This window comes from Micropterus salmoides, unplaced genomic scaffold (assembly GCF_014851395.1).
Source record: "Micropterus salmoides isolate LMB-PRFRI ecotype aquatic unplaced genomic scaffold, ASM1485139v1 Ms_hic_scaffold_1, whole genome shotgun sequence".
In the NCBI taxonomy this organism is placed as follows: Eukaryota; Metazoa; Chordata; class Actinopteri; order Centrarchiformes; family Centrarchidae; genus Micropterus; species Micropterus salmoides.
Window position 1 is genome coordinate 51960017 of NW_024040040.1, and position 25798 is coordinate 51985814.

At 41.5% G+C, this 25798-nt stretch overlaps 1 protein-coding gene and 1 pseudogene across 1 annotated transcript; one reads left to right on the forward strand and one right to left on the reverse strand.

Annotated features, from left to right (window-relative positions):
* The window catches only part of LOC119896614, an 858889-nt pseudogene that overhangs the window by 152911 nt on the left and 680180 nt on the right, over window positions 1-25798 (reverse strand).
* LOC119896732 (NACHT, LRR and PYD domains-containing protein 1b allele 3-like) lies at window positions 13351-15837 on the forward strand. The gene has a single exon (XM_038710157.1). The coding sequence runs from the start codon at window positions 13446-13448 to the stop codon at window positions 15240-15242; it is 1797 nt and encodes a 598-aa protein (XP_038566085.1). The 5' UTR covers window positions 13351-13445; the 3' UTR covers window positions 15243-15837.

Genomic DNA, 25798 nt, shown 5'->3' on the forward strand with positions numbered 1-25798 from the left:
CTATGAATCACCCACAGACATGGTTCCACCTCCAGTCCAGGCAGAGCTGGTCCATCAGTCACCCACAGACATGGTTCCACCTCCAGTCCAGGCAGAGCTGGTCCATCAGTCACCCACAGACATGGTTCCACCTCCACTGCAGACAGAGCTGGTCCATCAGTCACCCACAGACATGGTTCCACCTCCACTCCAGGCAGAGCTGGTCCATCAGTCACCCACAGACATGGTTCCACCTCCAGTCCAGGCAGAGCTGGTCTATGAATCACCCACAGACATGGTTCCACCTCCAGTCCAGACAGAGCTGGTTAATCAGTCACCCACAGACATGGTTCCACCTCCAGTCCAGACAGAGCTGGTTAATCAGTCACAGACAGACATGGTTCCACCTCCACTGCAGACAGAGCTGGTTAATCAGTCACCCACAGACATGGTTCCACCTCCAGTCCAGACAGAGCTGGTTAATCAGTCACCCACAGACATGGTTCCACCTCCAGTCCAGACAGAGCTGGTTAATCAGTCACAGACAGACATGGTTCCACCTCCACTGCAGACAGAGCTGGTCCATCAATCACCCACAGACATGGTTCCACCTCCAGTCCAGACAGAGCTGGTTAATCAGTCACCCACAGACATGGTTCCACCTCCAGTCCAGACAGAGCTGGTTAATCAGTCACAGACAGACATGGTTCCACCTCCACTGCAGACAGAGCTGGTCCATCAATCACCCACAGACATGGTTCCACCTCCAGTCCAGGCAGAGCTGGTCCATCAGTCACCCACAGACATGGTTCCACCTCCACTGCAGACAGAGCTGGTTAATCAGTCACCCACAGACATGGTTCCACCTCCACTCCAGGCAGAGCTGGTCCATCAATCACCCACAGACATGGTTCCACCTCCAGTCCAGACAGAGCTGGTTAATCAGTCACCCACAGACATGGTTCCACCTCCAGTCCAGACAGAGCTGGTTAATCAGTCACCCACAGACATGGTTCCACCTCCACTGCAGACAGAGCTGGTCCATCAATCACCCACAGACATGGTTCCACCTCCAGTCCAGACAGAGCTGGTCCATCAGTCACCCACAGACATGGTTCCACCTCCAGTCCAGACAGAGCTGGTCCATCAATCACCCACAGACATGGTTCCACCTCCAGTCCAGACAGAACTGGTCCATCAATCACCCACAGACATGGTTTCACCTCCAGTCCAGACAGAGCTGGTTAATCAGTCACCCACAGACATGGTTCCACCTCCAGTCCAGACAGAGCTGGTCCATCAATCACCCACAGACATGGTTCCACCTCCAGTCCAGGCAGAGCTGGTCCATCAATCACCCACAGACATGGTTCCACCTCCAGTCCAGACAGAGCTGGTTAATCAGTCACCCACAGACATGGTTCCACCTCCAGTCCAGACAGAGCTGGTCCATCAATCACCCACAGACATGGTTCCACCTCCAGTCCAGGCAGAGCTGGTCTATGAATCACCCACAGACATGGTTCCACCTCCAGTTCAGACAGAGCTGGTTAATCAGTCACCCACAGACATGGTTCCACCTCCAGTCCAGACAGAGCTGGTTAATCAGTCACCCACAGACATGGTTCCACCTCCACTGCAGACAGAGCTGGTCCATGAATCACCCACAGACATGGTTCCACCTCCAGTTCAGACAGAAGTCAGAGGCAGAAGCCGTACAGAGAAACATGACGTAGAGACACAACACCCTGCAGGCAGAGGGTCAGAGAGAATCACAGAGAAAATTTCCACAGCTCGAGAAACAATTGCAGCCATATTTTCTAGGGCTCAAGCAAAATTTGCAGCTTTTTTCTCTGTGGTCCAAGAAAAATTTACTATTTGTTTTTCAAGGATCAGAGAAAATATGGCTGCTGTTTGTTCTGCCTTTAAGGCGAAAACTGCTCAATCAACCGGAGAAAACATTCCTAACTGGAAAGAGATGCAATTGCTGCTGTTTATCCTGCCACCAGAACGAGAATGTCAGTTTTTTCCAGGATCAGATGGAGAACTGCTGCTGGTTCCTCGAAAACCAGAGCAGAAAATTCTGCTGCTTTTTCCGCTGTCAAAGCGACAGCTCTGGGTGGATCTTTCAACACCAGAGACAGAATTGTGGCTGAGATATCCAAAACCAAGACCTGTCTTTTCATTGTTCTTTCCACAGTCCGACCAATGTACCACGGTGACTTTTGAAGACGAAGAAGATGATGCACCAACAGAAGATGTGCTTATATTCTTTCCAAACTCAAAGCAGGCAGTGCTGGTGGAATTGTCCCCGGCCACTGGAATTTTTGAACATTTCATTGGTAAGCCCATGAAAGAAGCGACAGCTCCAGCTCGGGAAATAATCACTGGTGCTTTGTCCGAGGCAGCAGCAACAATTGCGGCAGGTTTTGCCAATGTGCAAGGAAAAATTGCGGATGCTCTTCACGGTGCTGCTATTTCCAGGCCCAGGCAAAGAATGGCATCTGTGTTATCAAGAGCTAAAGAAAAAATTCAAGGTTTCTTTGGCTGGGTATCAGCTATGTTTCCTGTTTTCAGGCCCAGCACTGCACACGCAACTCTTTTAGGAGATGGAAATGCTACAACTCCTCTTCTAGGAGGCATCAAGGGGAAATGGACTCAAAATCCACATCACACATAAACAATTGTTTATTTCCCCACCCAGTTAATCCCTGGATTCTATATCTGGATAATGGCAGCCACTCCATGGGCTTTGACTGTCTGGGTAATGAAATTACGCAACAGAAACAAGGGCATAATAGCACTACTTTGATTCACAAGAGTCCTTCTGACAGCGAGATACTAACACTTTCTCCCCTCTCTCTCTACATTTCTCTATATGGATGCCCTGATATCTCTTGCCCAGTGAATGAGAGAGCCTGGGAAAGTTTCGACACACTTAGATATCCAAGGAAGGTTGACCTCAAGGGCAACTGGACTTGTTTGAAGATACTAGAAGACTTTTAGTCGCTCATCCAAGAGACTTCTTCAGTTATGACTGACTGGTAGAGAAACTCAGCTAATTAATCTCTGTGGAATCGTTTGCAAAGATCATCTATACCGCTGGTGGTTTAGTGCTCCTGGCAGTTGTAAGGACAGTCCTTACGGTCGTTAGAGCCAGCCGAAGCCAAGTCTGAACGACCATTTTTGGCATCTTCAGCCAACAGTGAACATTTGTGAACATTCCTGGGAAGTGATGAAAGGACAGCATTTTAAGTGGGGGATATGAGGTATCGCAGAGCCCCTCTTAACCTGGGTGTAAACGGCTTCATTGACACCTGTTTCAAACCATCCATTCTGTCTGTTTAAAAGGTGCACATTTTAGACAGAGGATGGATGGTTTGAAAGAGGTATAAAGGAAATCATACACCCGGGTTCAGAAGCCCTCGCTTAACAGGGGAGGGAGTCTGGACCACCACTTATCCCCCACTTTCAATGCTGTCCTTTCATCATATCCCAGTAAACTAAACAAGCGTTCACTTTTGGCCTCAGGTGAAGATGCCTACGATGGTCGTTAAGGCTTGGCCTGGAGTGGCTCTAACTATGAATAACCAGCGGTATCGATGACCTTGGTAAACGACTCCACAGAGGTTAAATAGCTGAGTTTCCATGGCAGTCACTCAGTATTGAAGAAGTCTGTTGGATGAGGGACGAGACATCTTTTACTATCTTCAACCAAATCCAGCTGCGCTTGATATTAACCTTCTTTGTATATTTATGTCAAGTGTTTAGAAACTGTCCCAGGCTCTCTCATTCACTGGGCAAGAGATATCAAGGCAAACATATGCAGACATGTAAAGAGAGATAGGAGAAAGCTAAGGCCCTCGCTGTCACACTGAATTATAGTGGTGTATCCTGCTCTTGTTTCTGTTGCTGAGTTTCATTACCCAGACAGTCCAAGTCTGTGGAGAGGCCGCCATCATCCTGACACAGCAACCTGAGGTTTCTGCAGCCCCTGGGTTCCTAGATGCTCCAGCCACCAGACCCTAAAAACACCTTCACCCCTCTATTCTAGACCCCTTTCATCTCTCTATCCTCGACCCGTTCATCCCTCTCCCCCTCATCCCTCTATCCTCGACCCGTTCACCCCTCTCCCCCTCATCCCTTCATCCCTCTCCCCTCATCCCTCTATCCTCGACCCCTTCATCCCTCTCCCCTCATCCCTCTCCTCTTCATCCCTCCATCATAAATACTCCTTATTATCCAAATAAAATACCTTTTCATACCTCACCTTGGCGTGGTCTTTGTTAGTGAATGACAGCCTATCCACAGATTTGAACTGTGATGTGAGGTGATGGTACAGTGGGTCTCTCTGTTTGTGCTTCTGCAGGCAATCAAGGAGGTTAGGAGCACCTGGTCAGTGCGCCCAACCTATTTGGCCACTGCTCCATCACCACACCACACAATAAAGATCACTCAATGTTGTGTTGCTATCTGGGAAATATCCAGTATTGAAGAGGAATACTATTAAAGGTCATGTTGGCTGCTGATAAAATGTGGTAATAGAAAGGTTCAAGACTGGAAGCTGAATTCTTAAAGAACAAGGTTTAAAGGGGCTTTATGTAGTTTTTTAAATGAAATGAATCACTTTTTTATGCCTATTTGTGAACAGGTTGTAACCCCACATAAAAAAGCAGCCTGTATGCTGCTTCCTATATGAAGAAATCCGGTCAGATTTTCCCTGAAATCCATTGGTTTATCTAGGCTGTGAAGTTCATGCAGGCTCCTGAGCCTCTTGCCTACTGATTCTGAACTGTACACACAGTGACAACACTGCAGCTAATGAAATAGAGTCCGCTAAACCAAAACCACAGCCACAACACAGACAGATGTTGCTGAAATAATTATGCTGAAATATATGAGTTGTGGGAGTCTGGGGGTCCTCCAATTTATGGTGGAAATGTTTTTAATTATGTAAAAGGAAAATACAAAATTCAGGTGGCAGGTGACAATTGAAAAAATATAAATATAAGAAACCAAAAAACTTGGCCAAATAGAAGCTGTGTCAAGAAGTTGTTAAAGTTACTGACTGTTTTGGGGTCATTTTATAGTTTATTAGTAGGGCAATTTTTTTTAGCTTAAGCAAATTACCTTTTCTCAAAGAATTTTCATTTCTTCTTTATATAGTATATTATACTATACATAATATAATATACAATAGTGCGCCATGACGGTGGAGAAGCTGTATACCTGAGTATCGGTAAAACGACAATAAATCTAAAGTGAACTTTGGGCTAACAGGGGCAGATCCGTGTTAAAGTTACGTTAGCTGACTGCTACTGCATTGCATCAAGGCTAGGATAAACAAATAGCTTCACATTTGATTTGTACCGTTACATCCTTTCTTGCAGGCTAAATCAACACTTTCTCATAATACCAGACAGGAGAGTAATGTGGATCGTGTATGCTGGTGATGTAATGTGGAAAGACATATTACATATTAAACCGGATTACGTTAGCAACTGCTCGGTGAGATAACGTGACTCTCCTTGATTCCAGCCTGTCTGATGTTCAGTGTTTTCACAGGTCTTCTGATGCTGTTTGTCCCGACAAGCTTCATCACATAAACCTTCATTGTTTTTCATCCTTATGGAGAGTTAATGTTGGAGTCTGTGTTTTGCTGGGAGTCGGTTCTATGGGACAGGAAAAAAGGCAGGGACTGCATCTCTAAACATTTTGTGGTTATGTAGGGACTGAACCCTTCTATCGAATTTGACCTCAAACCCCTTGTTTTGTTACCTCAAGATAATACTGAACCCTTCTATGGGTTTGACCTTTTATTATGCAGACTCAAACCCTTCTATGGTACCTAACAGATACCTAAACATGTCCTATATAAGCTATGTTTGATGTACAGAGAGACAGACTGGCCATCGGGCTGGGTCACTCTCCAAGCTGCTGCAGAGCTTGTAATTGATGCTGAAGTCTTCGATTTAATAAACTTTTATGAGGTTAGTAATGGTCTACAGGTCAGCAGTGGTCTGCAGGTTAGTATTGTTCTATGAGCCGGTAAGATGGCGGTCCGTGCTGTCGCATCTCACCGAGCCCCTCGAGAAGTCCCGATGTTATAGTTAATTAAAAAGACATATCCACTATTAACTGCCATTTGTCCAGTTCTCAGCACGAAAATGAAGAAACATAACAGCGGAAAGCCTCCGGCGCAAAAAAATCTCCCATTTGAAAGCTGTGGGTTGATGAGTGTACACGACTATGCAGATATGGCTAACGCTAGCAAGAACAAACGAGGGCCGACAACTCCAGCGGAAACCCCCGAAAAACACACCTGGAGAAGAAAAGGAAAGGTTTGTCTCAAGAAGAAACAAACACAGAAACCATACTGAATGCTATCAACTCTCTTGGTCAACGTGTAGACGACCGCATGAAAGAATTTAGCACGCAGTTGCAACAGCACAGCTCCATGCTAGCTTCTATTGCTAAATCGGTGCAGTTCAATGCAGAAGAGCTAAAAGAGTGTAAAACGAAAATAAAACACCTGGAAAAGAAAGTGGAGACACTGACTAAAGAAAATGAAGACATGAGGGGTCGAGTACTGAATCATGACAGATACAAAAGACGGCGGTGCTTGCGCATCAAAGGGAAAAAAGAAACGGCTAATGAAAACATAAGAGAGGAGGTGGTGGAGCTTCTTCGCAGGATTGCACCGGACCTGGCGGTAAAGTTGGATGAAGCAGTCGACGTTGTCCACAGAGTGGGAAGAAGGATGGACAACCGGCAACGACAAATGATCATTTTATTTGTGCGACGAGCAGTGAGAGATGACATCTGGAGGCGAACAAAAACTTCTCCAATCTGCAAAGAAGAGGGGATTCGTTTTACTGAAGATCTGACTCAAGAGGACTGGCGTTCCAGACAGGCTCTCTGGCCCAAAATCGACCAGGCTAGAAAGGAAGGAAAGGCTGCAGGCTTCAGGGGCCCGTTTGGATTCATCGAAGGCAAGCGTATTATGGAGGAGATTTAAGTTATGGGATGAAACTAGTGCTTAAAATGAATACATAGTGGATCAGTTCGGGTGTTGGGACTTCTACCTCAAAGTTTTTACTCCACCTCCCTACTTTTTCATTTTTTTCTCTTCACAAAAAGTTCATTTGTTCATGTGTTCTATATTTCAGTTAAATACTGACCTTTCTTTTATTTCCTTTAATACAAGGGGACTTAAAGACTCAGTTAAGCGAAAAGCTGTCTTTTTGTTTTGCAAAGGGCAACAAGCACATTGCACCTTTCTTCAAGAGACTCACTCTGATATATCTGATGTAACGTTTTGGTCACAACAATGGGGAGATAAAATTCTCTTCAGTCATGGGACAAATCGGTCGGCTGGAGTTGCCATATGTTTCAACAGATGCCCTGGTAAGATTCTGGGTGGAAAAGCAGACAAGGAGGGACATTGGGTAGCCTGTGTTTTGGAAATTGATGCTAATCTTGTTATTCTGATTAACATATATGGTTATAACGACGATACCAAAAATAGAAATCTCTTACATCAAATATTGGAAGTTATCATAGAACTAAAAGCAAAATTCCCCACAGATCATATTATTGTTGGTGGGGATTTCAATTTATCTCCTGATGAGTGGATGGATAGATGGCCTTCCAAGTTCTTGAGTGAACATAGAAACACAATTTTGGAAGCTTTTGCTAATAATAACCAATTGATAGATATCTGGAGAAGTTTACATAGTGGAGTGAAACAGTTTACCTGGCATAAACCTAATGGTCAAAACAAATCACGAATTGATTATTGGTTGATATCAAACTCAATATCAGATCATGTCACAGAAACAGAAATTGCTAGCTGTCCTTTAAGTGATCATTGTATTATTAACCTGAAAATCCGAAACAGTAATAAAAATAACAAACCAAAAGATTATTGGAAATTTAACTCTCAGCTACTAAAAAACTCAATACACTAGACACATCTATACTAAAATGGGAATTTTTGAAATTTAGTATTAGAAAGCATTCAATAACGTTTAGTAAAAAAGTGAATAAAGAAAAGAGAGCTCAAGAAGTAACAGTGGTTAAAGAACTCATGACACTTTATAGTAAATCAGATTGGGGTGAAGAGGACAAAGAAAAAATAAGTAATTTGCAATCCAAATTGGATAGAATGTATATAGATAAAGCTAAAGGTGCATATATTAGATCCAGGGCCCGGTGGATTGAAGAAGGAGAAAAGAATACTGCATACTTTTGCAAATTAGAAAAACGCAGACAAGAATATAATTTGATTTGTAGTCTTACAGTTGATGGACAAGAATGTACAGAACCCAAACGCATTGAAAGAGAAGTTTTCAATTTTTATAGGAATCTTTATAAATCTTCCTACTCTGAACAGGATGCCTCATCTTTTTTGATCTAACTAACAACTTGATTCCTGTTATTGATGAAAATTTTAAAGAAGTTTGTGATGAGGAACTAAGAATTGTTGAATTTGATTATGCTATAAAAAAAATGGCATCTGATCGTTCGCCAGGGCCAGACGGTATTACATCTAACTTTTATAAACACTTTTGGGAAGACTTAAAACACCTACTGTTTCAGGCTATAAATGAATGTATTAATCAAAAGAACTGATGCAAACTATGAAACAAGGAATAATAAAATTGATTCCAAAACCTGGAAAAGATAAAAGGATATTAAGCAATCTAAGACCTATTACACTGTTGAATACAGACTACAAGATTCTAACAACAGTTTTGGCAGCAAGATTAAAGACAGGTATATCTAAATTAATCAGCCCAACACAATCTGGTTTTCTTAAAGGAAGATTCATCCATAATAACATCCGCCTGGTCCTGGATCTTATTGATTATAATTATTTAATTAAGGAAGATGGTTTTATCTTTTTTTTGGATTTCCAGAAAGCATTCGATTCAGTGGAACACTTATTTATTGTTAACACACTGAGACACTTTGGCTTTGGAAATAAGTTTCTTGATATGATCATTATGTTGCATACGGATATTAATAGCTGTGTTTCCCTCTCAGAAGGTACATGCCCTAGATTTAAGGTTGAACGAGGAATAAGACAGGGCTGTAGTATTTCTCCTCTTTTATTCATTGCCGTGACTGAACTACTAGCAATTGCGGTTAAAAATTCAAATATTAAAGGTTTAGAGATAAACAACCACAAGTTACTCATAAGTCAGCTCGCTGACGATACAACTCTGTTTTTACAAAATAAGGAACAAATACCAGTAGCTGTAAAAGTAATAGAGCGGTTTTCACTAGCATCGGGTCTATATCTGAATCTGAGTAAATGTGAATTGATAACTGCTCTGAATCCTCACTATATAATATACCAGTCAAAAATGACATTAGATATCTAGGTATTTGGATTTCCAAATCATCAGATACAAGTGAAAAAAAGAATATCCAAGATAATATTGATAAATGTGGAAAAACATTAAACAGCTGGCTACAAAGAGATTTAACATTATTTGGAAGAACGATGTTGACTAAGATTGAATCTATTTCCAGACTGATATATCCATCCTACTCTCTTGCTATTTCTCCAAAGTTAATTAAAGAAATTAATAGAATCAATTTTAATTTTATTTGGAAAAATAAACATCACCACATTAGAAAAGGAGATCTGTTGAAAAATTATGAGGAAGGTGGCATAAAGGCAATCGACTTTGAAATTATGAATGGAATGTTGAAAGTTAAATGGCTCCAATCTTTTTTGAGGAACGGTGAAGAGATATGGTTCTCCTTGCCGGCATATATCTTTGATAAAGTGGGAGGTATTACATTTTTAATAACATGTGACTTTGAAATATCTAAATTGCCTATAAAACTTTCAACTTTTCATCAACAGGTTTTGTTACAGTGGAAACTGATGTTCAAACATAACTTCAGTCCCCATTATGGAACAACAGAGTTATATTGTGTAGAAGGAAATCTATGTTTCTGAAAGACTGGTGGGAAAAGCAAATATGGTCAATTGTTCATATATTGGATGAAAATGGTAATATTCTTGAACTGGAGGAATTTAATTCTAAATATAATATTAACTGCTCAATTGTGGATTACAACAAAGTAACACAGAACATTCCAAAGGTCCTTATTCAAGCAATAAAGAATAATATTATGAACATTGCATCACCAAGACTACACAAAATTAAAATCGATTATGTGGACCTGGTAGATAAAAAATGTAATAATAAATTCCTTAAGCAAACTCTTGTTAGCTGTTTGTACCCGGGTAGAACAAGGAGTACTCTCTTCTTTCTTGGTTATAACAAATATGAAATATCTTCAATTAGAACAAAATTCCTAAGATATCCAATTCCTCCTAAATTTAAGGAAGTACATTTTAAAACAATAAATAATATATATCCCTCTAATGAGTTTGTAAAGAAAAGATTCAAGTTTGAGGTAGACAATTGTCATATCTGCAACATTTATGTTGAAACAACTGAACACCTGTTTTATGAATGTCAAATGGCTCAGAATTTATGGAAATCTCTTCACAGCATGTTGTCCTCCAGATCTATAAACATTGATTTCTTCTCATATCAAAATATTCAGATGGGTGTAATTCTACAAAATAAAAATGATGTCGATTTGCCAAATCCTCCCCCACATGGTCTGCATTTAAAAATGAACTTTTGCTGTTTCAAAACTGTCTTAAAAAGGTTGAGAATGCCCAGGCTAAAAAACTGTATAATCGTTTAATATCACTTCAGATGAGCTGAGTCCCTCTGTTTGGTTTGTTTATGTTATTATTTTGTTTTAGTTTATTTTTATTGTTTTGAGCTCTTTCAGTCTAAGTTGTTCTCCCTTGTCATGTGAACAGTATAGAAAATGTCTTTTCAGATGATTTGCAGGAGGTGTGACTCTTAGTTTCATTTGTCACGATCTGGCTCATGGACCGTGACAAAATATGGAGATACACCACAGGCCTACTAAAAGTTTAACAAAAGTAATTTATTTTAACAAAGAGTAAACAATAAATTTTACTATAACATAAACCAAAATATGTCATGTGAAAATCAGTCCAGTCAGTAGTGTTAGGTGTGGGTGAGTGAACATATAGTATAGGTGAAGGTGTTGAAATGTAGAAATAAAACAACAAGAACTCAAAATGACCGACGGCACATCCTTGACGGGGGACGCCTCTGCCGACGAAGAAAAGAGAAGAGTGAGGGGGAAGAGCGCAGCCGAAACTGCACTAGTGCCGGCTTAAATAATCTGCACACCCTGGGGCCCTCAGGTGTTCACGATTACCTAATAAGAAGCACAGAGAGCGGATAAGACAGCACTTTTTACTTCATCTTTAAGTTTCTTATCAGATACAGCAATACTATAATGCTCAGCTATCTGCAACAACTGTTCCTTCGTACAGTATTTAATAAACGTTTCTGACGGCGAGAGTTATACAAGACAGCCCTACAGGGGTCGTCACAAATACAATAAGATTTATTTTGTACATTTTGAGGATGTCATATTTTTCTTTTTTGTCAGACGTCCTTATTGTTTATTGTAATAAGACCCCTCGTTGCTCCAGAGGCATCTGACGTATATACCAATTGTAAGTCGCTTTGGATAAAAGCATCAGCTAAATGAATCGTTATTTGTTGGCAGATCTAGGCACCAAAGCAGAGTCTAAACTAAATTATTTTCATGATATTTATTATATTTGCTATTTTCCGACCCACTTAACTTTCTGCATTCATTGGCTGTAATAAATTAAATAAAAATGCAGATGTTGCTTAAATGTAGGCCAGACTATACATGAGCATATACCCACAGATATACACACAGGAAAATATAATACAATAAAAGTGATCATACATACATCCATCAATACAGCAGCCTAATCGTTACTCCAAATCCTTTATTCTATTGGACATCAGGTTATTAAATTCAGACAGTAGCCACTTTATATAAGTACGTTGTTGTTGCCAACATGGTGGGGAAAAAACACAGATGCAGACGCTGGAAACCACAAGTTGACCAACCATCTCTGACGTTTTCTCTTTTTCTTTCAGTGTTTGAGAACTGAACTCATCCTGCGCAGCTCACCGGTAAGTCAGAGACAAAACTGATGTAATAACATCCTAATAAATAGATAAAACTTCTAACTAGACACGTGTTTGTGAGTTTATTAGAAAGGAAGATTATAGGATGTTAAATTGAGTTTTGTTTATTCACATCACATGAGGAAATACTGAGCTGTGTTAGTTAACATTTATAATTTTATGAAATTTATAGTGGTGGAAAGTAACGGATCACATTTCTCCAAAGACTGTAGCCTATTTACAGTTTTGAGGTAGTGTACTTGTACTTTACTTGGGTATTTCCACTTGCTGACCCTTTTTACTTCTATTCCACTACAGTTTAGAGGCAAATGTTTAATTACAATTTTACTCCACTACATTTATTTGGGGAAATGTATAAGCTACCCAGTAGATGAAGTTAACTTTTTTAAACATGGCTCTGACTTGTAGAAGAGAATTTCTGCTCTGTGGTTTTAATACTTTCACTTCACACTACGTTGTGCAATCGAGAATATTTCCATGACAATAAATAGAAACAGGTAGAGTAGTATGATGGGTTATTACACAGAAACTACAGCCTTGAATGTTTGAAACATAGGAGAGCATGAATTTCAGCTTTATATCATGGTAATTACCAATTTTGACTTCCAAGAAATTATATGGTCTTAATTATTACCCATTTATTAAAAAACTGTGCCTATGTTATTACAGAGCAAAAGTGATTCCATTATCTTATTGGATTATAGCTGCTAAAGGAAATTGTTTCATTGTTCATTTACTTCTGTATTAATAATGTAAATATGCAAAGTAACCAGTCTCTAAAGTTGTCAAATAGATATTATAAACAAAAAAGTACAAAATGTAGTGAAGTACAAAGTACCACAAAGTGGAAAAATTAATTTAAAGCACCTTTGTGCTGCAGTGCAGTACTTTAGAGAAAGTATGTGGTTACATTCAACCAGTGTTTATTAGAGAGGAAGATAAAGTAAAAGTCTCTACCTGGCTTCTGTTTTTCTTATAAGTTGCAGTTTTTATTTCCTGTAGATTTCATAAAGCTCATAGATGGGTTAGTCGTCTATCTTTTACTTTCTATCTAATTTTCTTTTACCAGCAACATACTGTCTGCTAGTAAACTAGGTCTTCATTTGTGGTTATACGTGTATAAAGGCGTGGAGAAGTGTAATGTTTTCATTAAGGGTTTGTGGTAAATTAACATTTTTAAAATGTTATTTCAGGGTATGGGAGCAGGAGACACAAAGGAACCAACTAAAGGAGTGTTTGAACACATTAAAAACTATAAAACAATACAATAATACATAAGCACATTTGAAGTTCAGCTGGGGTGGAGGAAGTCTAAATGAGATAGAAACCATGGAGGAAACACAGAGGTGAGTCACAAACATGTCCAGAAAGTCACACAGGAGGTCGTCTCCTGGCGTCTTCTGCTGCTGCCTCACCTCCTCTGACTCTGACTGTGACTCTAATGAACGCAGCCGAATGAATTCAGCTTCTGAACGTGAAAGATCAGAAAGAGAAGCGTCATGTTTCAGCAGAGCAGCCAGAAGCATCAGGAGGGCTCTGTCCAGGATTCGCAGAGATAATCCTCCCTCTTCCCCTGTCGGTGACGTGGAGTTTTGCCCTCTACATGCGACTGTATTTAGCCGTGGCCAAATTGACCAGCTTGTTTCTTTTGAAGAGGATTATAATGCAGATGCATTCTCTGCGGATTATATTAATGCAGGTGTTTCATGCACTGATTTTGTGTATGTTAAGCCTTTGCCTTTAATTGAATCAGACCAGATCTCCAGCTTTGGAGGGAGATTTGAAAGTTCATCTGAGCTGCAGTCTGAGCAGTCTGAAAGCTACTCAGAAGATGACGATTATATCAATTGTGAGATCGAGCCATCTGTTCCAGCTGTGAACTGCTCAGTCACAAACACCCAGCCGACTCATCCTCCCCTCCAAACCTCCTCCAGCTGTTTGCGTCGTTCTCACAGCGTTCCCTCACTGAGTCTAACAACCTCCGCAAAGAACAAGACCTTCACCCGATCAAAGAGCTTACCTGACATGCTGTTCAAACCCAGCTGTGAGGAGTTCACCCCTGATATCACTGTTGATGAAAACGATGAAACCTACAGGTTCCAGTGCTCCTGCCCAGGCCTGTACCAGTGCAGTGTGACAGGCCTGCTGTTCCACATGGAGGGAGAAGGGGACGTGGTTTACAGGATCGTCCCCTGGAACAGGAGGCTACTGGCCCGACACCACAAGCAGCCTGCAGGACCCCTGTTTGACATCAAATGTCTGCAGCAGTCTGTGTGTCGGCTTCATCTCCCACACTGTGAGATCCGCTCCACAGGTGGAGGTGAGTTCTTGTCAGTCGCTCATGTGAACGACGAGGGCATCGAGTTTATCGGCCCTCAGAAGATCACAGAAACTCACGTTGTTATAAACATCACAGGGTTTTCTGGTTTCGGTAATGTCAAGGATGAAGACTCGCCGGCTGAGCCGGTCCGAGCGCTGGTTCTGCTGTTCTACAGGCCCCCGGCTGATCCCGACGCTGAATCCCTCCTCAACGTGTTGCTGCTACCGAGGAACGTGGTGCTCCGGGATGTGCTGCGCACCAGGAAGAAATTAGTTGGAGATGAGAGCTACATAGAGACGTCCCCACACTGTAAACTGCAGCCAAAGCAGGAATACACACTGTCCACTTGTCCTGCAGAGGACTCAGTTCTAGTTCAACCAACAGAAGCAGAGTTTGACTGCGACAACTACGACAACTACTTCCCATCATTCCAGGTGATTTTAGAAACAATGAGGAAACACGTGAAGCTGTTTCTGAGAGACACCAACAGCTCCCACAGTGTCTGGGAAAGACAAGTTTGTCTCACTGGAGTAAAAAGGTCCTGTGGGCCGAGCGCTCTGAATCTCTCTTCAGATAAGAGGCTGTTGGACATACGGAGCAGCTTCATCGAGGGGATATCAGGACCGGTTCTCACAAGTCTGCTGGACAAACTGTTTGAGAAAACGGTGATAGCTGAAGCTGAGAGGGAGTCAGCGGACGAGATGCAGAACAGAAGAGACAAAGCTCGTTTTGTTATCGACACAGTGAGGAAGAAAGGTGAAGCTGCTAGTTCAGAGATGATTGAGTTCCTCTGTGAGGCCGACCCCTTCCTCTGTGAACATCTCGGGTTGATCTGAAGACAAATCAACAGGTGATGCATGCATTATCTCTAAGGTTTCTAATAATTCAATCACACAGATCCTGTCAGACTCAGTGATTTAAGTGTTTATCACAAACTTCTCAGGGATTCAGCTGCACAGAGGTTATGAACAGGTTCATGTAAAGATTTAGAGACGTAGAGGACGAGGGGGAAATGTATGTAACTGAACAGCAAACTGTATTATAACTGGTGAAATATCTCCATCTACTGGACATTTGATGTACAAGCATCAAATGCAAATACTCACATATGTCCAAAATGTACAGTATTCAAGTCTCTATTTAGTAAACTGAGTATTTAAAGCTTAAGTTATATTCATGTTTGATCAACATTTAACCACGTTGGAGCAAATTTCTACAAAAGAAAAGATTTTTCAGGTTTTGGTTGTGTTTGATTTATTTTTTAAGTTTTTAGTTTTGTTTTCTGTCTGTTTATATCAACAGTTAACATTTGGTTTTCAAGTTTGTTTGCAAGTTTTCCGTCTTTTAAATCTGTTTAAATAACCACATGGCTGCAGGGTTGCAGGCATATGATCCAAAATGTTGTACGTGTACATAACAGGGTGACAATTTCATTTTATTATTAATTCAATGATTAAAAGAGAGATGACTTTGTGTTGAAACATGATGTGATGGTGATTGATGAAGGGGATGATCTCATTGATACTGAACATGAATAAATTAAAATGATCATTTGATGGTAAAATAAATAAAGTAAGGAAAATAAGGGTAAAGGTTGATCATTGTGAAAAAGGTTGCTGAGTTTGGGTGAAAAGAGAACATCCAAATTACTCAAGCTCAACTCTTTAAATCAGGTTTTGAATTTTATACATCTTATCTGTTTTAATTATCAAATTTTAATCAGTACAAGTTCTCTGCTTGTTGAAGTTTGCAATAAAAATTAAAATCACTGCATTTAAAGTACAATTAGTAGACACTAAATGTATTTATTCACCGAGGTAGTAATTCACTAGTGTGTTTAACATCTTTATAGGTTGCTCTAGCCAAAGAAATTAACTTATCCTTGGACCAACTATTTTCCTGGCCACTAAATATAATCCTGGTAACTATACTAATCTAATGGGCGTGGTATTAGTAAGTAGTAGTAGTAGTGTGTGTATTTATTTATATATATATATATATATAGCACCACAGATCACTTGTCACACCATGATTACACACTGATATTAATGGTGATCTAGTCATGTTGTTGTTAAGGATGTGTAGAGGAATAATTGCTTAGTGTTTTACATGAACATAAAGAGTAAAGTTACTTCCTAAAGTCTCTCTCTCTGTGGGGGACGAAGTGAGTCTGTTGGGGTGAAGCAAGCAGCGCTACTTTAGCTCAGTATGGTAAGTAAGTAAGTTTTATGTTCACACAGGCTACGAGCCTCACAAACCTCTGTTAGGTGTTTTAGGCTGCAACATATCGCACACAGCCTGCACAGAATTCCATATTTACGTTGTTACCAGACAGCTTAGAAGTCCAAGCTCCTGGGGGCCACTGTCCATGATGCTGATAGACCGTTTAGACAGGGGCGTAGGAGCCACTGTGAACCTGGAGGGGACTTACATTTTTTGTATTATATTTTGTAATATATTGGGTTTCTGTAAATATCATCACAGAGTACGGTCTAGACCTGCTCTTTTATGAAAAGCGCTGTGAGATAACTGTTGTGATTTGGCGCTTTATAATTCAAACCACTTCTGCACTAGTACAGACAGCCAAAACATTCTGGTTATTCCATCTTACCCCATGTGGAAAATACCTAAAAAAAAAATACATTTGATTAAAGACACTTTTTTTTTTTTTTTAATTTATAATATGTTACCCTAAACATAGCCTTATAAAAGATTTTAAAAATGTTCTTTAATGTGTCAGAAAATAGACATTGAGCTTTGGGGGGCATCTTACCCCACTAGCTGGGAAAATGCTTCTCCTAAAACTAACATTTGATAAAATTCAAATTAATTTGTCAACTGTAGCTATTTATTTTACATTGAGCTTTGGGGCCGTCTCTCCCCACACTACCCTACAGCAGGCTGTGCATCATGCGTAAAGCCCAACAGGACTGTTTTATCCACACATATTCTCTCTCTCTCTCTCTCTCTCTCTCTCTCTCTCTCTCTCTCTCTGCGCATCTTAAAATGACTGTTGGAAAAAAATGCTGATTTCCATTAAAAGAAGCTCAATGACAGAAGCAGTTAATATATCAGAATCAATCCAGTGATCATCTGACTGAGATGTTGTGTAGGCCTAATCTACATTTGCTCTGCAGACACTAAATACGTTTTCAATATGCTGTTAATGTAAAGTGAAAAAGTATTTTCCTTGCCGGTGTTAAACCGGCTTGTGAGAGGACGAAGCAGGCTGCTTTCCAACACGGCCAGCAGGGCCATGGTGTGCGCTCACTGGGTTTCAGTTGTATTAGCAGAACAATAAAGTCTGAAAAGATGTTTGCCTGATTTTCTAAATGCTTGCATCTGACCAGCTCGTTCATATCTGTGACAATCGCCCATCTCTTTGTAACACAAAGGAGACCAGAGCTCTCCTGCGTAACTGCGCGGGCACAGCCTGGAAGAAAGCTCATTTTGGTTAATGAAGCAAAATGCAGATAACAGAATAAGTAATGAAGGTATGAATGGAAAATGTAGCGAGAAGTAGATTACTGGCCCAAAGACAATAGGCTACTGGAGTAAGAGTATAGTAGGCTACAGGTAAAAAAGGAACGTGAAAAGTTGCCAAAAACAATTTTTATTTTTTTATTTTACTCATTTGCTTTACTTGTAACAGCTTACAGGCTACTATCCACCCCTGCTCCTCACTGCGGCCTGCAGGTATAAGTAACAACTTTTCAGAACCACCTTCGCGTTGGGTGGCATGTTTTTTCCACATTTCAGACTTTTTAATGTTACGATGAAACCATCTTAATGTCTCGTTGCTGCTGTTTACATTCAACCCCGACGCACATTTAAAAAATGCACAGCGAATGTTCGGGGTGGACACGTGCAGCCATGGCTAAATAACTAGATTGGTTTCTTATAAATTTTGTTTTATTTTATATGTTACACTGTTTTAATACACATTTAATTATATGTTAAGTTCTGTAGGTGTAGAATGAAGGGGCAACAAACTTTATTTTCGTTTTAATAGAATGATAAATAAACTCTCATAAACCTTATTAGTCATTCACAAAATTTCGCACCTTTAGCATTTTTTAAAACTAAATGACTGAAACACTCCTGACGTCACACCTGCTGTCATTTACTAGTACAACCTATGACGTAATTGTCCTTTGATGTGTGCCATCAAAGGACAATTACGTCATATAGGCCTATATAAGGCATTGAAAGCCCGCTGGAGCTCATTTCAGCGCAGACTCCTCTCCCAGCTACACAGAAAGATCCACTCAAGAATCAACTTAACTTATTTCTCACCTTTGTGAAGAAAATATTTGAAAAACTTGACAACAATATTTGGATATAGGAAAAAAACAATTGCCAGCAAACATTAATTAAAGGACCAATTTCAGCCAACATGCCGATCTTCATGTTGGGTCTGGTTGTGGTTCCTTGGGTCACCACAGCAGCTGATCGTCTCATCAGATATGCACTGGGACATGATAGCGCCAGTTCACCCGGGGTTGACCAAGCAGAACCTTTGGTCCATGAATCACCCACAGACATGGTTCCACCTCCAGTCCAGACCAAGCTGGTCCATCAATCACCCACAGACATGGTTCCACCTCCACTGCAGACAGAGCTGGTCCATCAATCACCCACAGACATGGTTCCACCTCCACTGCAGACAGAGCTGGTCCATCAATCACCCACAGACATGGTTCCACCTCCACTGCAGGCAGAGCTGGTCCATCAATCACCCACAGACATGGTTCCACCTCCACTGCAGACAGAGCTGGTCCATCAATCACCCACAGACATGGTTCCACCTCCAGTCCAGACAGAGCTGGTCCATCAGTCACCCACAGACATGGTTCCACCTCCAGTCCAGACAGAGCTGGTCTATGAATCACCCACAGACATGGTTCCACCTCCACTCCAGACAGAGCTGGTCCATCAATCACCCACAGACATGGTTCCACCTCCAGTCCAGACCGAGCTGGTCCATCAGTCACCCACAGACATGGTTCCACCTCCAGTCCAGACAGAGCTGGTCCATCAGTCACCCACAGACATGGTTCCACCTCCAGTCCAGACAGAGCTGGTCCATGAATCACCCACAGACATGGTTCCACCTCCACTGCAGACAGAGCTGGTCCATCAATCACCCACAGACATGGTTCCACCTCCAGCAGACAGAGCTGGTCCATCAGTCACCCACAGACATGGTTCCACCTCCAGTCCAGACAGAGCTGGTCCATCAGTCACCCACAGACATGGTTCCACCTCCAGTCCAGACAGAGCTGGTCTATGAATCACCCACAGACATGGTTCCACCTCCACTCCAGACAGAGCTGGTCCATCAGTCACCCACAGACATGGTTCCACCTCCAGTCCAGACAGAGCTGGTCTATCAATCACACACAGACATGGTTCCACCTCCAGTCCAGGCAGAGCTGGTCCATCAGTCACCCACAGACATGGTTCCACCTCCAGTCCAGACAGAGCTGGTCTATCAATCACCCACAGACATGGTTCCACCTCCAGTCCAGGCAGAGCTGGTCCATCAATCACCCACAGACATGGTTCCACCTCCAGTCCAGACAGAGCTGGTCTATGAATCACCCACAGACATGGTTCCACCTCCAGTCCAGGCAGAGCTGGTCTATGAATCACACACAGACATGGTTCCACCTCCAGTCCAGGCAGAGCTGGTCCATCAGTCACCCACAGACATGGTTCCACCTCCAGTCCAGGCAGAGCTGGTCCATCAGTCACCCACAGACATGGTTCCACCTCCAGTCCAGACAGAGCTGGTCCATGAATCACCCACAGACATGGTTCCACCTCCAGTCCAGACAGAGCTGCTCCATGAATCACCCACAGACATGGTTCCACCTCCAGTTCAGACAGAAGTCAGAGGCAGAAGCCGTACAGAGAAACATGACGTAGAGACACAACACCCTGCAGGCAGAGGGTCAGAGAGAATCACAGAGAAAATTTCCACAGCTCGAGAAACAATTGCAGTCATATTTTCTAGGGCTCAAGCAAAAATTGCAGCTTTTTTCGCTGCAGTCCAAGAAAAATTTGCTATTTGTTTTTCAAGGATCAGAGAAAATATGGCTGCTGTTTGTTCTGCCTTTAAGGCGAAAACTGCTCAATCAACCGGAGAAAACATTCCTAACTGGAAAGAGATGCAATTGCTGCTGTTTATCCTGCCACCAGAACGACAATGTCAGTTTTTTCCAGGATCACATGGAGAACTGCTGCTGGTTCCTAGAAAACCAGAGCAGAAAATTCTGCTGCTTTTTCCGCTGTCAAAGCGACTGCTCTGGGTGGATCTTTCAACACCAGAGACAGAATTGTGGCTGAGATATCCAAAACCAAGACCTGTCTTTTCATTGTTCTTTCCACAGTCCGACCAATGTACCACGGTGACTTTTGGAGACAAAGAAGATGATGCACCAACAGAAGATGTGCTTATATTCTTTCCAAACTCAAAGCAGGCAGTGCTGGTGGAATTGTCCCCGGCCACTGGAATTTTTGAACATTTCATTGGTAAGCCCATGAAAGAAGCGACAGCTCCAGCTCGGGAAATAATCACTGGTGCTTTGTCCAAGGCAGCAGCAACAATTGCAGCAGGTTTTGCCAATGTGCAAGGAAAAATTGCAGATGCTCTTCATGGTGCTGCTATTTCCAGGCCCAGGCAAAGAATGGCATCTGTGTTATCAAGAGCTAAAGAAAAAATTCAAGGTTTCTTTGGCTGGGTATCAGCTATGTTTCCTGTTTTCAGGCCCAGCACTGCACACGCAACTCTTTTAGGAGATGGAAATGCTACGACTCCTCTTCTAGGAGGCATCAAGGGGAAATGGACTCAAAATCCACATCACACATAAACAATTGTTTATTTCCCCACCCAGTTAATCCCTGGATTCTATATCTGGATAATGGCAGCCACTCCATGGGCTTTGACTGTCTGGGTAATGAAATTACGCAACAGAAACAAGGGCATAATAGCACTACTTTGATTCACAAGAGTCCTTCTGACAGCGAGATACTAACACTTTCTCCCCTCTCTCTCTACATTTCTCTATATGGATGCCCTGATATCTCTTGCCCAGTGAATGAGAGAGCCTGGGAAAGTTTCGACACACTTAGATATCCAAGGAAGGTTGACTTCAAGGGCAACTGGACTTGTTTGAAGATACTAGAAGACTTTTAGTCGCTCATCCAAGAGACTTCTTCAGTTATGACTGACTGGTAGAGAAACTCAGCTAATTAATCTCTGTGGAATCGTTTGCAAAGATCATCTATACCGCTGGTGGTTTAGTGCTCCTGGCAGTTGTAAGGACAGTCCTTACGGTCGTTAGAGCCAGCCGAAGCCAAGTCTGAACGACCATTTTTGGCATCTTCAGCCAATACTGAACATTTGTGAACATTCCTGGGAAGTGATGAAAGGACAGCATTTTAAGTGGGGGATATGAGGTATCACAGAGCCCCTCTTAACCTGGGTGTAAACGGCTTCATTGACACCTGTTTCAAACCATCCATTCTGTCTGTTTAAAAGGTGCACATTTTAGACAGAGGATGGATGGTTTGAAAGAGGTATAAAGGAAATCATACACCCGGGTTCAGAAGCCCTCGCTTAACAGGGGAGGGAGTCTGGACCACCACTTATCCCCCACTTTCAATGCTGTCCTTTCATCATATCCCAGTAAACTAAACAAGCGTTCACTTTTGGCCTCAGGTGAAGATGCCTACGATGGTCGTTAAGGCTTGGCCTGGAGTGGCTCTAACTATGAATAACCAGCGGTATCGATGACCTTGGTAAACGACTCCACAGAGGTTAAATAGCTGAGTTTCCATGGCAGTCACTCAGTATTGAAGAAGTCTGTTGGATGAGGGACGAGACATCTTTTACTATCTTCAACCAAATCCAGCTGCGCTTGATATTAACCTTCTTTGTATATTTATGTCAAGTGTTTAGAAACTGTCCCAGGCTCTCTCATTCACTGGGCAAGAGATATCAAGGCAAACATATGCAGACATGTAAAGAGAGATAGGAGAAAGCTAAGGCCCTCGCTGTCACACTGACACTTGGGAATTATAGTGGTGTATCCTGCTCTTGTTTCTGTTGCTGAGTTTCATTACCCAGACAGTCCAAGTCTGTGGAGAGGCCGCCATCATCCTGACACAGCAACCTGAGGTTTCTGCAGCCCCTGGGTTCCTAGATGCTCCAGCCACCAGACCCTAAAAAACACCTTCACCCCTCTATTCTAGACCCCTTTCATCTCTCCCCCTCATCCCTTCATCCCTCTCCCCCTCATCCCTCTATCCTCTCCCCCTCATCCCTCTCCTCTTCATCCCTCCATCATAAATACTCCTTATTATCCAAATAAAATACCTTTTCATACCTCACCTTGGCGTGGTCTTTGTTAGTGAATGACAGCCTATCCACAGATTTGAACTGTGATGTGAGGTGATGGTACAGTGGGTCTCTCTGTTTGTGCTTCTGCAGGCAATCAAGGAGGTTGGGAGAACCTGGTCAGTGCGCCCAACCTATTTGTTCACTGCTCCATCACCACACCACACAATAAAGATCACTCAATGTTGTGTTGCTATCTGGGAAATATCCAGTATTGAAGAGGAATACTATTAAAGGTCATGTTGGCTGCTGATAAAATGTGGTAATAGAAAGGTTCAAGACTGGAAGCTGAATTCTTAAAGAACAAGGTTTAAAGCTGCTTTATGTAGTTTTTTAAATGAAATGAATCACTTTTTTATGCCTATTTGGGAACAGGTTGTAACCCCACATAAAAATGCAGCCTGTATGCTGCTTCCTATATGAAGAAATCCGGTCAGATTTTCCCTGAAATCCATTGGTTTATCTAGGCTGTGAAGTTCATGCAGGCTCCTGAGCCTCTTGCCTACTGATTCTGAACTGTACACACAGTGACAACACTGCAGCTAATGAAATAGAGTCCGCTAAACCAAAACCACAGCCACAACACAGACAGATGTTGCTGAAATAATAATGCTGAAATATATGAGTTGTGGGAGTCTGGGGGTCCTCCAATTTATGGTGGAAATGTTTTTAATTATGTAAAAGGAAAATACAAAATTCAGGTGGCAGGTGACAATTGAAAAAATATAAATATAAGAAACCAAAAAACTTGGCCAAATTGAAGCTGTATCAAGAAGTTGTTAAAGTTACTGACTGTTTTGGGGTCATTTTATAGTTTATTAGTAGGGCAATTTCTTTAGCTTAAGCAAATTACCTTTTCTCAAAGAATTTTCATTTCTTCTTATTATATAGTATATTATACTATACATATATAATATACAATAGTGCGCCATGACGGTGGAGAAGCTATGTACCTGAGTATCGGTAAAACGACAATAAATCTAAAGTGAACTTTGGGCTAACAGGGGTAGATCCGTGTTAAAGTTACGTTAGCTAACTGCTACTGCATTGCATCAAGGCTAGGATAAACAAATAGCTTCACATTTGATTTGTACCGTTACATCCTTTCTTGCAGGCTAAATCAACACTTTCTCATAATACCAGACAGGAGAGTAATGTGGATCGTGTATGCTGGTGATGTAATGTGGAAAGACCGGATTACGTTAGCAACTGCTCGGCGTTAGCCGTTGAGATAACGTGACTCTCCTTGATTCCAGCCTGTCTGATGTTCAGTGTTTTCACAGGTCTTCTGATGCTGTTTGTCCCAACAAGCTTCATCACATAAACCTTCATTGTTTTTCATCCTTATGGAGAGTTAATGTTGGAGTCTGTGTTTTGCTGGGAGCCGGTTTTATGGGACAGGAAAAAAGGCAGGGACTGCATCTCTAAACATTTTGTGGTTATGTAGGGACTGAACCCTTCTATCGAATTTGACCTCAAACCCCTTGTTTTGTTACCTCAAGATAATACTGAACCCTTCTATGGGTTTGACCTTTTATTTTGCAGACTCAAACCCTTCTATGGTACCTAACAGATACCTAAACATGTCCTATATAAGCTGTGTTTGATGTACAGAGAGACAGACTGGCCATCGGGCTGGGTCACTCGCTGAAGTCTTCGATTTAATAAACTTTTATGAGGTTAGTAATGGTCTACAGGTCAGCAGTGGTCTGCAGGTTAGTATTGTTCTGCAGGTTAGTAGTGCTCTGCGGGTCAGCGGTGGTTTACAGGTCAGCAGTGGTCGGTTCGATCCCTCACTGTGACGCATCCACCAATGTTTCCCAGAGCAAAACACTTAACCCCTCGTTGCTCCAGAGGCATCTGACGTATATACCAATTGTAAGTCGCTTTGGATAAAAGCATCAGCTAAATGAATCGTTATTTGTTGGCAGATCTAGGCACCAAAGCAGAGTCTAAACTAAATTATTTTCATGATATTTATTATATTTGCTATTTTCTGACCCACTTAACTTTCTGCATTCATTGGCTGTAATAAATTAAATAAAAATGCAGATGTTGCTTAAATGTAGGCCAGACTATACATGAGCATATACCCACAGATATACACACAGGAAAATATAATACAATAAAAGTGATCATACATACATCCATCAATACAGCAGCCTAATCGTTACTCCAAATCCTTTATTCTATTGGACATCAGGTTATTAAATTCAGACAGTAGCCACTTTATATAAGTACGTTGTTGTTGCCAACATGGTGGGGAAAAAACACAGATGCAGACGCTGGAAACCACAAGTTGACCAACCATCTCTGACGTTTTCTCTTTTTCTTTCAGTGTTTGAGAACTGAACTCATCCTGCGCAGCTCACCGGTAAGTCAGAGACAAAACTGATGTAATAACATCCTAATAAATAGATAAAACTTCTAACTAGACACGTGTTTGTGAGTTTATTAGAAAGGAAGATTATAGGATGTTAAATTGAGTTTTGTTTATTCACATCACATGAGGAAATACTGAGCTGTGTTAGTTAACATTTATAATTTTATGAAATTTATAGTGGTGGAAAGTAACGGATCACATTTCTCCAAAGACTGTAGCCTATTTACAGTTTTGAGGTAGTGTACTTGTACTTTACTTGGGTATTTCCACTTGCTGACCCTTTTTACTTCTACTCCACTACAGTTTAGAGGCAAATGTTTAATTACAATTTTACTCCACTACATTTATTTGGGCAAATGTATAAGCTACCCAGTAGATGAAGTTAACTTTTTTAAACATGGCTCTGACTTGTAGAAGAGAATTTCTGCTCTGTGGTTTTTATACTTTCACTTCACACTACGTTGTGCAGTCGAGAATATTTCCATGACAATAAATAGAAACAGGTAGTGTAGTATTATGGGTTATTACACAGAAACTACAGCCTTGAATGTTTGAAACATAGGAGAGGATGAATTTCAGCATTATATCATGGCAATTACCAATTT